The sequence below is a fragment of the Thamnophis elegans genome, chromosome 7 (genome assembly GCF_009769535.1).
Source record: "Thamnophis elegans isolate rThaEle1 chromosome 7, rThaEle1.pri, whole genome shotgun sequence".
Taxonomy (NCBI): Eukaryota; Metazoa; Chordata; class Lepidosauria; order Squamata; family Colubridae; genus Thamnophis; species Thamnophis elegans.
In genome coordinates this window covers 33974647-33988322 of record NC_045547.1, presented here as the reverse complement: position 1 = coordinate 33988322, position 13676 = coordinate 33974647, and the positions used below count along the sequence as shown (strand labels likewise).

General features: G+C 39.1%; 1 protein-coding gene across 5 annotated transcripts in view; it reads left to right on the top strand.

The window, feature by feature from the left end:
* ATF7IP (activating transcription factor 7 interacting protein) overlaps positions 1–13676 on the top strand; it is a 99696-nt gene that overhangs the window by 56979 nt on the left and 29041 nt on the right. Inside the window, exon 9 of one of the 5 annotated variants that reach the window (XM_032222118.1) lies at positions 5843–7293. The exons of the other annotated variants lie outside the window; for them this stretch is intronic. Within the exon in view, the coding sequence (XP_032078009.1) occupies positions 5843–7230 (1388 nt within the window). The 3' untranslated portion in view covers positions 7231–7293. Of the gene's footprint in view, positions 1–5842; positions 7294–13676 lie in introns of those variants that run through there. 5 annotated transcript variants of the gene reach the window in all.

Below are 13676 nucleotides of genomic sequence, written 5' to 3'. Positions count from 1 at the left end.
TGAGTAATCTTTTATTTCTCAACATTATCCATTCTTTTAACCATATTAGAGTGGCTGCAGTATAATAAAGTTCCCAATCTGGTACGCCAAATCTTCCTTTTTTCTTAGTGTCTTGCTTAGCTTTGAGTTTTATTCTTGGTTTTCTTCCCTGCCAAATAAATTTTGAAACCAATTGATTCAAATCCTTAAAAAAACCTTTTTCTAATTTAATGGGAATATTCTGAAATAAGAAAAGAAATTTCGGTAATACATTCATTTTTATGACTGCGATCCTACCCATCGGGGACAATTGTAGGTTTTTCCACTTTTCTAAGTCTTTCTTAGTTTTATTGATCAAATTAGTTTAGTTGTATTCTTTGATGGACACACCTTGCAGATAAATGTATACCTAGATATTTAACTTTTTTGACAGTTTGGATACCCAATTTCTTCGTTAACTCTTCTTTCAATTTGGATGTCAAATTTTTAACCAGCATTTTAGTCTTTGTCATATTTATCTTTAAACCCACTACTTTCCCATACTCGGTCAATTCCTCAATGAGTTTCATACCAGACTTTATAGGATCCTCTAATACGAAAACTAGATCGTCCACAAAAGCCTGTAGCTTAAATTGATCCTTTTTTATTTCTAGTCCCTTTATCTGTTCCTCTTTACATCCATTCCTTGCTAGAACTTCTAAGATTAATATAAACAGCAGCCGGGATAGAGGACAACCTTGTCTTGTACATTTCTGAATTGCTATACTTTGCGTTAATTCAACATTAATTATTACTTTGGCTTTTTGATTTGTATATATTGCTCTAATTGTGTTTATAAATTTATCCCCAAATTCCATGTGTTCCAATTGTTAATGCAAAAATTCCCAGTTCACATTATCAAATGCCTTTTGGGCATTGAGAAAAAATAGTGCAACCTGTTTTTCATTATGCACTTCATAATATGCAAGAATGTCCAGCATAATTTTCATATTGTTTTTAATTTGTATTCTGAGAGGGGGGGATTTTGATCTCTGTGGATAAGGAATTTTTTCAACCGTTCTGCTATTATTAGAGCAAAAATCTTGTAATCTGCATTTAGCAGTGAGATTGGTCTGTAATTTTGTATAAACATCTGATCTGTGTCCACCTTAGGTAATAATACAATGTTAGCCTCTGTCCTTGATAACAGTATCTTCGCCTCTTTCAACACAGCATTATAAACTTCCAACAGCATTGGAACAAGCATGCCCTGGAATTCTTTATATATTTTTACTGGCAGTCCATCCGGCCCGGCAGCTTTATTAGTCTTTTATCTTTGTATGGCCTCAATTATCTCTGATGTTTTAATTTCTTCATTGAGCATATCTTTTATTTCCTCTGCTATCTTTGGCAGATCTGACTTTTCCAGATATTGTAGTATTCCTTCCTTTGTATAGTCTTGGTTTTCTCTATATAATTGTTCATAGAACTCTTGGGTAATCCTTTTCTTTTCCTCTAGTTGATAGCAGATCTCGCCTTTTTCATCTTGTAATTTATTGATCCAATTCCCTTGTTTCTGCTTCCTTGGCCCATAGGATAGCCACTGCCCCAGTTTATTTGCATTCTCAAAGAAATTTTGTTTTGCTTTTTTAATAGACTGTGCCAATTTTGCTTTTTCAAATATAGCCAATTTATGTTTAATCAATTCCATACTTCCTTTTATACTTCTATTTTGTGGTTTCTTTTGAAGTTCACTCTCTAAATTTCTATAACTTTCTTTCAACTCTCTTATTTTTTGATTCTCAATTTTTTTCTTCCTAGCTGTAGCCGATATCGTGACCCCTCTTATAAATGCCTTAGGTGCATCCCATAGGTTTTGTATGGATGTGTCTCCTGGCCAGTTTCTTTGAAGAAAAATCTCAATTCCTGATTAACTCTTTCAATATATTCCTGATCCTTTAGGATAGTTCTATTGAATAACCAATGATAACTGCCCTTTTGTTTTTTCCATATAATCTTCATGGGATTGTGGTCAGGCCATAAATTGGGTTTTATGTCTATCTCCTTCACTTCCGAAATTAGCTCCATCGACATCCAGCCCATATCTATCCTTGACCAGGATTCATGTCTATTCGAGTAGAAGGTATATTGCTTTCCCTCTGGACATCTTTCTCGTCATACATCATAAATATTTAATTTTTTGGCCATTTGGAAGAATGATCTGGGCAAAATTCTCCTACCTCCTTTTCTTTCCACTTTTATAGTCCTATTTCTAGTCAACTATAGCATTGAAACCACCCATTAAATAAACATTTTCATTTCCCATCTCTCGAATAATGCTATATAATCTATAATAAAAATTTTCCTAACCTTCATTAAGAGCATATATTACAACCAGTGACACCTTTTTTTGGTTTAACATTATTTATACAATTAATATTCTCGCGTCCTAATCATGATAAGTTAGTTTAGTCTGGATCATGTCTTTAACATATAAGGCTACTCCTCTTTTCTTTTGATCAGCTAATGCTGAGTAAAGTTTACCCAGTCTAGGAAATTCCAAGATCTGGATCTGTCGTTTCATTATGTGGACCTCTTGCATTGCAATTATATTGTAATTCAAACATTTTAGTTTATTAAGGGTTGTTTTCCTTTTCTGGGGCGAGTTAGATATTCAATAATAGAATCTTGATTTCTTCCAACATGATTCTATGTGTATTTAGGTCATGTGCTTCTTGTTGCCCTTATCTCTCACTTCTTTTGGTTCTTCCCCTTTTTTCTCTAAAACAACTTATTTCTCCTTTCTTATCTCCACTAGTTCCTTTTCTTATCTGTGCCCTGAATCCTTGCATCCTTGCTCCCAACTGTTCTCCTTCATTTTCCTCATCCTCCTGCCCAACAAGATTATTCTAGAAATCTTCCGCTTGTTCCACCGTGTCTATTCTGAATCTTCTATCTCTCCAAGTTACCAGTATGCCCTCCGGCATCCACCATCTGAAGTTAATTTCGTATTTGTTCAGAAAGATGTTAAAAATTGATAGGGCCTTCTTAGTTCTCTGATTCTCCTTGGTACCTGTTTTAGGACTGTTAGTTGTCATTGATTGTATACTATTGGATCTTCTCTTGTTGTATTCAGCACCTCGTCGGGTATTGCTTTTTTAACTAACTTTATATGGACTACCCTCGGGAGATTGTTCTTTTTTGTGTAGTTTGTCTGGATTCCATATGTCTCATCGATCTCACTTGCCATCTCATCCTTTCCTATTCCCAAAGCCTTTGCCATAAGGTCTGCCATCATATCCAGTAAATCCTTGCCTTTTTCTTCCTTTACATCCTGAAAGCATAGAAATTGAACCACTTTCTCCGATTCTAATGTGAGGACCGTAACGCAAGTTCTTTGTTTGCCTTGAATCAATTTAGAACTCAGCTCCTCCATTTTTTCCTCCTCCTTTTCCATCATTCCTTCTATTATATTTATTCTTTGTTTGTTTCTATTAATCTGTTCCTGGAACTTTTCAAATTTATCATCTATCTTCTGCATCCTTTCCTTTAGTTACCCAGTATCATTTCTTATTTCTCTGATATCCTTTTTCAATTCTTCGTGATTTTTAGCCATTGTCTCTTGCATAACCAGTAATATCATATGAAGCTCCTTGGTTGAATTAGATCTTTCTTTCTGGAGCATATCCTCAGGGGATCTTTGGTTCAAAGGCCTAGCGGCTGCTAGAAACAACTGGGATGCTGGCTTCCTCCCCATGCCAATTTTCATTAGATTTGTAACGCTTGTCATTTTTAAAAAGAATTGGATCCCTAATTTAGTTATTTTCCAGAATTCCCACTTTCTTCTCTCACTTGTAACTTTCCACAGCCATTGCTTCCTTCTTTTTTTCTGCCTTCTTCCCCCTCCCTGTCTTCCCTCTCCTTTTCCCTCTTCCTCTACTCAATAATAGTATTTTGTATTAAGTATTAAGGCATATTATAATCTATATATCAATAGATTAGTATATTAAGTGAAAACTGCTATCATAGGATAAAAAGAGAATGAGAGAGACTTGTCAATATGTATGTATATATGTATATGTATATGTATGTATACAGTGGGGCAAAAAAGTATTTAGTCAGCCACTAATTGTGCAAGTTCTCCCACTTAAAAAGATGAGAGAGGCCTGTAATTGACATCATAGGAAGACTTCAACTATGAGAGACAATGAGAAAACAAATCCAGACAATCACATTGTCTGATTTGGAAAGAATTTTTTTGCAAATTATGGTGGAAAATAAGTATTTGGTCACCTACAAACAAACAAGGTTTCTGGCTCTCACAGACCTGTAACTTCTTCTTTAAGAGGCTCCTCTGTCCTCCACTCATTACCTGTATTAACGGCACCTGTTTGAACTTGTTAGCAGTATAAAAGACACCTGTCCACAACCTCAAACAGTCACACTCCAAACTCCACTATGGTGAAGACCAAAGAGCTGTCAAAGGACACCAGAAACAAAATTGTAGACTGGCACCAGACTGGGAAGACTGAATCTGCAATAGGCAAGCAGCTTGGTGTGAAGAAATCAAATGTGGGAGCAATAATTAGAAAATGGAAGGCATACAAGACCACTGATAATCTCCCTTGATCTGGGGCTCCACGCAAGATCTCACCCTGTGGGGTCAAAATGATCACAAGAACGGTGAGCAAAAATCCCAGAACCACATGGGGGGACCTAGTGAATGACCTGCAGAGAGCTGGGACCAACGTAACAAAGGCTACCATCAGTAACACACTACGCCGCCAGGGACTCAGATCCTGCAGTGCCAGACGTATCCCCCTGCTTAAGCCAGTACATATCCGGGCCCATCTGAAGTTTGCTAGAGAACATTTGGATGATCCAGAAGAGGATTGGGAGAATGTCATATGGTCAGATGAAACCAAAGTTAGAACTGTTTGGTAGAAACACAACTCGTCGTGTTTGGAGGAGAGAGAATGCTGAGTTGCATCCAAAGAACACCATACCTACTGTGAAGCACGGGAGTGGCAACATCATGCTTTGGGGCTGTCTCTCTCCAAAGGGACCAGGACGACTGTTCTGTGTACAGGAAAGAATGAATGAGGCCATGTATTGTAAGATTTTGAGTGCAAACCTCCTTCCATCAGCAAGGGCATTGAAGATGAAATGTGGCTGGGTCTTTCAGCATGACAGTGATCCCAAACACACCGCCCGGGCAACGAAGGAGTGGCTTCGTAAGAAACATTTCAAGGTCCTGGAGTGGCCTAGCCAGTCTCCAGATTTCAACCCCATAGAAAACCTTTGGAGGGAGTTGAAAGACTGTTGCTCAGCGACAGCCCCAAAACATCACTGCTCTAGAGGAGATCTGCATGGAGGAATGGACCAACATACCAGAAACAGTGTGTGCCAACTTTGTGAAGACTTACAGAAAACGTTTGACCTCTGTCATTGCCAGCAAAGGATATATAACAAAGTATTGAGATGAACTTTTGATATTGACCAAATACTTATTTTCCACCATAATTTGCAAATAAATTCTTTTCAAATCAAACAATGTAATCTTATACCCCGCTGTATAGATAGATAGATAGATAGATAGATAGATAGATGATTGATAGATAGATAGATAGATAGATAGATAGATAGATAGATAGGGTTCACTGACAAATGTGTAAAAGTCTTTTCCACGCCAACAGAAACGCGATGGACAAATGCGCGCTGTTATAATTGCTAATTGATTTGCGACAGTAGCGCGCTGACAAAATCGCATGCTGTGCCTTTAATCATAATCGTGTGCTGGTAGAACACGTATAAGTATATTAAAACGCCCATTATAATGCAGTCAACACTCACCAACTGAATATTACTTTTGCTTATACTGAAGCCCTGGATATTATTAAGTCACAGAAAGGAAAACAACAACTGCTGTATGAAGGATATAGATATCGACGCGACAAGTTAAACCAAGATGGATCGTCTTCGTGGAGATGCACTAAAAAAGAGTGTGCCGGCAGACTTAAGAAGAGAACAGACGGGACGTTACAAGCAAGTACTGAACACATGCATGCTCCAGATACCGCAAAAAATGAAAGTGAAAAAATAAAAGCGATTATACGCGAACGAGCTGAAAATGGTGTGGAAAAACCTCATCAAATTATTGTGAGCAGCACAGCAGGAGTCTCGCTGGAAGTAGCCCATCTTTTGCCGTCGTATTCAGCAAGCCAACGGACTTGCCAGCGTAAACGGAAGAGGCCTGATGTCACCAATCCTAGGCCACATTCTGTTCAAGACATTATTCTTCCGGACACTATGAAGGTGACAACACATTGTGAAAATTTTCTTCTCTGGGATTCGGGTGATCAAGACTCAAACAGAATGTTTATGTTCGGCACTGCAGCAAATTTGCAATTGTTGGAGCAATATCCACACTGGTTTATGGACGGAACATTCAAGGTAGCTCCCGAAATATTTCTACAAGTATTTACGATACATGCTTTAATTGACAATCGCTCAATTCCATTAATATATGTGCTCATGAGAACAAAAACACAGGCTGACTATGAGAGGGTTTTCCGCAAAGTGATCGAATTGCAACCTTCTGTCGCGCCTGACAGCATTCTAATTGATTTTGAACAAGGAACTATGAATGCACTGGCAACTGTATTTCCACATGCTACCATACTTGGTTGTCTGTTTCACCTTGGTCAGTCCTTATGGCGTCGTATACAAAACGAAGGCTTATCTAATTTGTATCGCGACAACAAGAACATTAAACTGTACTCAAAAATGCTAATTGCACTGAGTTTCGTTCCCCCAGAAGATGTTGGGTCCGCTTTCGACGAACTGAATGATAGTAAACCAGACAATCTTCAGAATGTTTATGATTACTGGGAAGACAATTACATTGGCCGTTTGAGACACAAGCAACAAGCTAAGCCGTTGTTTCCTATCACCATGTGGAACATGCGAGGACGTGTTGCTAATGGCTTGCCTCTAACAAATAACTCAATCGAGGGGTGGCATAATGCATTCCAGTCATCTGTAGCATGCCACCATCCAACCATTTACACATTGGTTCATCATTTCCGTCGTGAACAAGACGTGACAGAACAAACCATCAGTCGTATACAGAGCGGAATTACCAACAGTCAGGCAGCAAACAAGTCTAAATATGTGCAACTATCAAGACGTCTTGCTGCAATTCTTCCTACATATGCAGGGCGTGATCGTATGGACTATCTGTGTGCCATATGTCATAATATTGACATCTAAATTAATTTGACACAATAATTTTTAATAATAAATTTTTAGTGCATAATTTTTAACTTATTTAGTGACATAATAAACTTTTACTGCTGAGTTTTTAAATTATTTATTAACATAATAAATTTCTACATCTTTTAATAGTCGCGCTTTTGTCGTTGCGATTATATCGACACAAAGTTGTCGGCACAATTATGACGTTGCGGTGTAATCGGCGCTATTTTGTTGGTGCTATTTTGTCAATCGCTATTTTGTCGGGTCACAGATAGATAGATATAGATATCTATATAGATATTGTGTTGGCAATGTTTCGGCAAGGTCTCACTCACCATCTTCAGGCTGTGTTTTCGAAAACACCAGCCTGAAGATGGCGAGTGAGATTTCGCCGAAACGTTGCCAACACAGTATCAATCTTACATGGGAAAAGACCCGAATACAACAAGACCAGCATACCTATACCCGTGAAAATCTATGAAAACATTTAGATATAGATATATAGATATATATGTATGTATATATGACTCTTATGCTATTCCTGTATTTCTATATTGCTATTAATCTATTCTATTAATCTAAGAGTCAATTCTAAGAGTGAATTCCTTATAATTATTAAATATATTGTAATCAAACCATCTCCTTAATTAGTCAATACTAATACCAATAATATCTAAAACAGTGAAATTAATAATCTTATAGCAATAACAAAACCCAATGACAATAACAATATGTTTCTTTGATAGTAGTATTATAACATTAATTCCTAATATTTAAGTTCAACCTTATATATGACCCTCCTGTATTAAGTAATTATATAGATATTCTGAGTCCCCTTGGGCCATTAATTCTTCTTTCTCTTTCTCAGATCGTTTCTTTTAATAATGTCCAAAGATTAACATCAATGTTCCCCTATAGTCAGGTCTCTCTTATCCAAGGGTTATAGTCTAAGGTGACCAGATTTTCAGATTGGTAAAGAGGGACACCATTGACCGGGGGGGGGGGGGGGGGGGGGGTTTGTTGATAAAAATTTTTATATTTTGTCAAAAGGTCACAAAAGGCGATTACAATGACCCCAGGACACTGAAACCATCATAAATACAGATCTGTTGCCAAACATCAAAATTTTGATCATGTGACCATGAGGATGCTGCAACGGTTGCTAAGTGTGAAAAATGGTCGCTAAGTGTGAAAAATGGTCATCAGTCACTTTTTTCAATCCCATTGTAACTTTGGTCACTAAACCTATTATACCATCTTTCTTGCCACAGTTCTTAAGTGAATAACTGCAGCTGATAAGTTAGTAACATAAGTGAATCTGGTTTCCCCATTTGACTGTCAAAAGGTCACAAAAGGAGATTACATGACCCCAGGACATTGAAACCATCATAAATACGAATCTCTTGCCAAACATCAAAATTTTGATCATGTGACCATGAGGATGCTGCAACGGTCGCTAAGTGTGAAAAATGGTCATCAGTCACTTTTTTCAATGCCATTGTAACTTTGGTCACTAAATGAACTGTTTGAAAGCTAAGGCTAGCTTGCATTATAATGCCTTATGCTAGCTTACATTTTCAAGAGAGAGAAGCTAAACTCCTTATTAGAATTGAAATAGAAATGAATAGAGTAAAGCAGAGCAGAGCAGAGCAGAATAGTTTATTAGCCAAGTGTGATTGGACACACAAGGAATTTGTCTTTGGTGAATATGCTCTCAGGGTATATTAAAAAAAAAAAATAGAATACATTCATCAAAAATCATAAGCTACAACACTTAGTGATAGTCATAGGTTACTAAAAAGCAATCAAATTATACTAGGAAACAAATTATTGGATTTTTAAATTATTGGATTTTCTTTCAAAGAAACTCAGTATGTGCTTCCTTATTATTAAAAGTGTAAATTCAGTATCAATGACTCCTGACTATTAAAAAAAAGATTCTATCCAAAATAAAATGAAATAAACCACTTTTAAAAATTCTATGCACAATAGTTTGAAATTTATTGTGCATAGAATTTTTAAAAATAGTTTAATTCAATTTATTTTGGATAGAATCTTTTTTAAATACCGTATTTTCACGCAAATAACCCGCCCACGCAAATAACCCGCCCACGCAAATAACCCGCCCACGCAAATAACCCGCAGGTTTTCAAGATTTATGTAAAAAAGTTTTTATACACCCCGCCTTCTTATATAACCCGCAATCACAGCACGTCCCTTCCCGATCTCAGCACTTTCCCTCCCCAGCGCCCAGGCTTTCTCCTCCGTTCCCGCCTCCCGTCCCTTCCACCATCTCAGCACTTTCCCTCCCCAGCTCGCCCCGGCTTTCTCCTCCGTTCCCGCCTCCCGTCCCTTCCACCATCTCAGCACTTTCCCTCCCCAGCTCGCCCAGGCTTTCTCCGTTCCCGCCTCCCCTCCCTTCCCCGACCTCAGCACTTTCCCTTCTCCTCCGTTCCTGTCGGGACGCCTTCATGAAAACCCCGCCCCTGGCTATGGGTGAAGCGACCAGGAAGAAGCAGGAGGCGAGAGGAAGCGCAGGCGGTGCTCGGCAGCCCGGATTCTGCTTCGCCGCCAGTTCAGCAGCTCCTCGCCTTCTCTGGCTTGGAAGTCCGGCAGGAAGGCGGCGGCTGTGACGGCGCGGCTGTGGCTCCGTTTTCAGGCCAGCCGCCGCCTCCCCTTCCCTTCCTGCTGGACTTCCAAGCCAGAGAAGGCGAGGAGCTGCTGAACTGGCGGCGAAGCAGAATCCGGGCTGCCGAGCACCGCCTGCGCTTCCTCTCGCCTCCTGCTTCTTCCTGGTCACTTCGCCCATAGCCAGGGGCGGGGTTTTCACAAAGGCGTCCCGAAACCCAAGCAGGAAAAGGGAGAAAAGGAGCACGAGCCGCCGAGCCAAGTCTCCCCAGCCCTTTCCAGTCTGGTTGCACGTGCCCCCGATGGAGAACGGGGAGCCGAGGTAAAGCTGCCTCCCAATTCCTCGAACTCCCTCGGCATCCCGGGAGCGTCGCCTCCGCCGTTCATCCGCTAAACTCACAGGCTGCCTTTCAGAAATAGTAGTATTCTGTCAGGGTGGAAAACATTAGGCCAGCGCAAAGGGCGCCCGCTGATCTGCATCCCAGCCCACTGCCACGAGGAAAGTGGTGGTCCCAAGCTCTCCCTTTAGTTAATCTGTGTAAAATATTTTCCGTATACCCCGCCCACTTTTATACCCCGCGGGGGCGTGCTGTGTAGGTAAAAAACGCACATTACCCGCGGGTTATATGCGTGAAAATACGGTAGTCTAAGACAATTTAAAAAAAGAATCCACACAGAATAAATTGAAGTAAAACATTTCAAATTCCACACAGAATAAATTGAAGTAAAACTATTTTAAAAAATTCTATGCACAATACATTTCAAAGTATTATGCATAGAATTTTTAAAAATGTAAGCCACAGTCATATATCCACAAGATGCTGCAAATGGCTATAAATGTGGATCAGTTATGGAGTGACTGCAGGGGAGACATGAGGCGTCAGAACTTCGAACTAGGTCATAAGTACCTTTTGGGAGGGAGGGAGGGGTCTGTCATAACTTTGAACAGTCACACAGTTACCATGCATAAGTCGAGGACTACCTGAGCAATCCTGCCTTCCAAATGCCAGGTAGCTCCATCAACAGTCCTTTTCATCTTTTTTGTAAAAAAAATATGATGGAAAAAGAAACAATAACTATTGTACATTTATTCCAGGACATATACGAAGTCATAGGAATGGATCATGAATGCGAGCACATTTCCACCAATTAATCCAGAAAATAAAGCAGCAAGGATCCCACTATCCCCCTCACCTCCTCTTTCTCCCTCTCTCTTTTTGGGGGGAAGGAGGAGAAAGGACAAAAAGGAGAAAGAGGGAGAGAGAGGAGGTGGGGGGAATAGTGGGATCCTTGCTGCACCAAGCTCAGAAAGCAACAAGGATCCCACTATTCCCCACCTCCTCTTTCTCCCTTTCTTTCTCTTTGTGGGGTGGAAGGAGGAGAAAGGACAAAAAGGAGGAAGAGGTGGTGGGGGATAGTGGGATATTAAAAATTGTCCAAAAGCAACTGACAATTTCCATACTACTGCTAAGAAAAGGACAAAAAGGAGGAAGAGGGGGAGAAAAAGGAGGTGGGGGATAGTTCTCCCCCCCCCTGCAGCAAACTTGTGGCAGCCACCCGAGCTCCCTCCCCACGCCTTCTTGCCTTCCCTCAGGTGGAAGTTGCTCGCTATCAACGCTCTCGACTCCTCCCGGGACTCTTCGTCGTGGTGGCTTGACAAGCTCAGGCTTTCTCCTGCTGTTGCTGCTGCCATCTGGCTCCAGCAGAACACGGGACAGCTTGGGGACCAAGCGTGGCCAGTGCAAAATACTGTCCGTACCGCACCTAGTAGGTCCTAGGAGACAGGCTGTGAAGTTCCCGGGATGAGTGACATTCTCGTTCCTACAGAGACGGCTATTCTTTAGGCGAAGCTACAGCGCTTTTTGTCCTCCTTCGGAAGCCGTCTCTCGTGATGTTTGCAAGCCAATCAAGAGTGTGGCTTTGAAAACCTGCGGCGTGATAGTGCTACATGGGAGCAAGTGTCTCTCCCCGAATATGGAGGACATAGTGGGCAACTTGTATGTATCCTAGAAAATCAGTAAGACCCGCTGGCAGCCCATATCTGCCACAGCCTTGAAGCCTCTTTACATTGGTAAAGATAATTTTTTTAAAAAAAATCGGGACTTTTTAAGAACGTCGTGGGCCATAGGACAAATTGTGCGAAATCGTGACTGTCCCACCAAAAGCGGGACATCTGGTCACCTTAGTATAGTCACCAAAAATTCTATTTTCTCTTGAGGTATACCATAGGGGAAAGAAAATTCCAGATTTCACCAGTAGATGTCGCTCTTCCAAAAGCTATCAGATACAGACTAACAAGATGCAGACTTAACAAAATGCACTGTCATGTTATGAGTAAGCTTATTCTTGTTCAAACCTTCAATAGTTAACTCATTTCCCCCTGAAGTTCCTTCAAAAAGACTGGTAAACTATGCTCCTAGTTTACACATGGAAAATGACCTCATATTTTAAAAAATGTCTTATACTAACTTCAAAACCATTTATGATTTATAATTCTGCACATAGACAGCTGAGGTTTGGTTTGTCTTAAAATTTTGAAATAGCAAATTCTGATAGATGATAAAGGAAAGATTTGTTTAAGTTAGGAATTCTTGTCAATTTTTATTATTTTGATTTAATTTGTAATTTTTTACTTGCTTCGTTCAAAATATCAAATTGATTTTACTTGTTTAAATGTATTGTTTTCATTTACTAGTATTGGGACATAATAATAAGGGACATTTTTATTTTATTCATCTAATTTCTATACTGTTCATCTTACCTCTGTGTCTCTCTCCATGATTCTGCATGATATTTTACTTTCTTTAACATCTTGCAAATTCCACAGGACAACAAAGATTTTTCTTCCTGAACATATTTGAGTGTATCTTTATATATTTTTGGTTGCTTGTCATGAAAATAACATGTAATTTAACCTATTTTAGAAATCTTGAATAAAGAAGGTGAAGTTTTTGTTATTTGAGACAGAAGTCTCCAAGAATAACTGAGACCAAGATTAAGGAAGACATTTCGCTTGGTCCAGTGATCAGAATCATCATCAATGACAAACGGTTGAAAGATCTGTTGGGTGGGGCCAGAAAAAAATCACTTGAAAAGCATTCAAAGATGTCATTGAGAATTTTCTTGGCAGCTACAGTGCACCAAACTACATTCAGCAGGTTGACTAACCTTCTTACAACATACAATATCTTATAGTGCAATAGGTCACTGAAGATTCATCTTCAGCATTCACACTAAAATTCTAGGTTCAGTGAGTAACAAATATGTTGAAAAGTTCACCAGGACATTGCCACAATTGAAAACAGTACAAGGCAACTGAAATCCACCCAGAGTGATTATTGTTGGATACTGCAACAAGATGCATCAGACACTGAGTACCGATGAAAATCAGCAGCAAAACATTTTTAGCCCTGTTGAACTCATGCAGCATGTTGGAAATTGGCAATTAAATACATTATATTATTAAAGTTAATTTCATATTTCTCAAAATTCCTTCATGATACAGTTACTCTGAAATTATTTTTGTGTTCAGTTTGAAGGGTCTGTCATAATCACAAAAAAGTTTTTCAGGAAGCAAAACTTTTGAAAAAAAATATGTCCAGTGGTTTATTCAGCTTGCAAATCTATATTCAAAAATATCTTTAAAACCAAATTAAAAAGAAATTTTCATAAATACCTTTTGCTTTCTTTGTCACCTTTTTACAGCATGTTAAGCCTGAAATAAATAGGTTTTAGCAATACTTCCCCAAAACTGTCTTTTTATTATAATGGTTTATGTTTTTTTTTATTTTGATGACATCAGATAGTAATAAAATCTATGCTTTTATATGAAT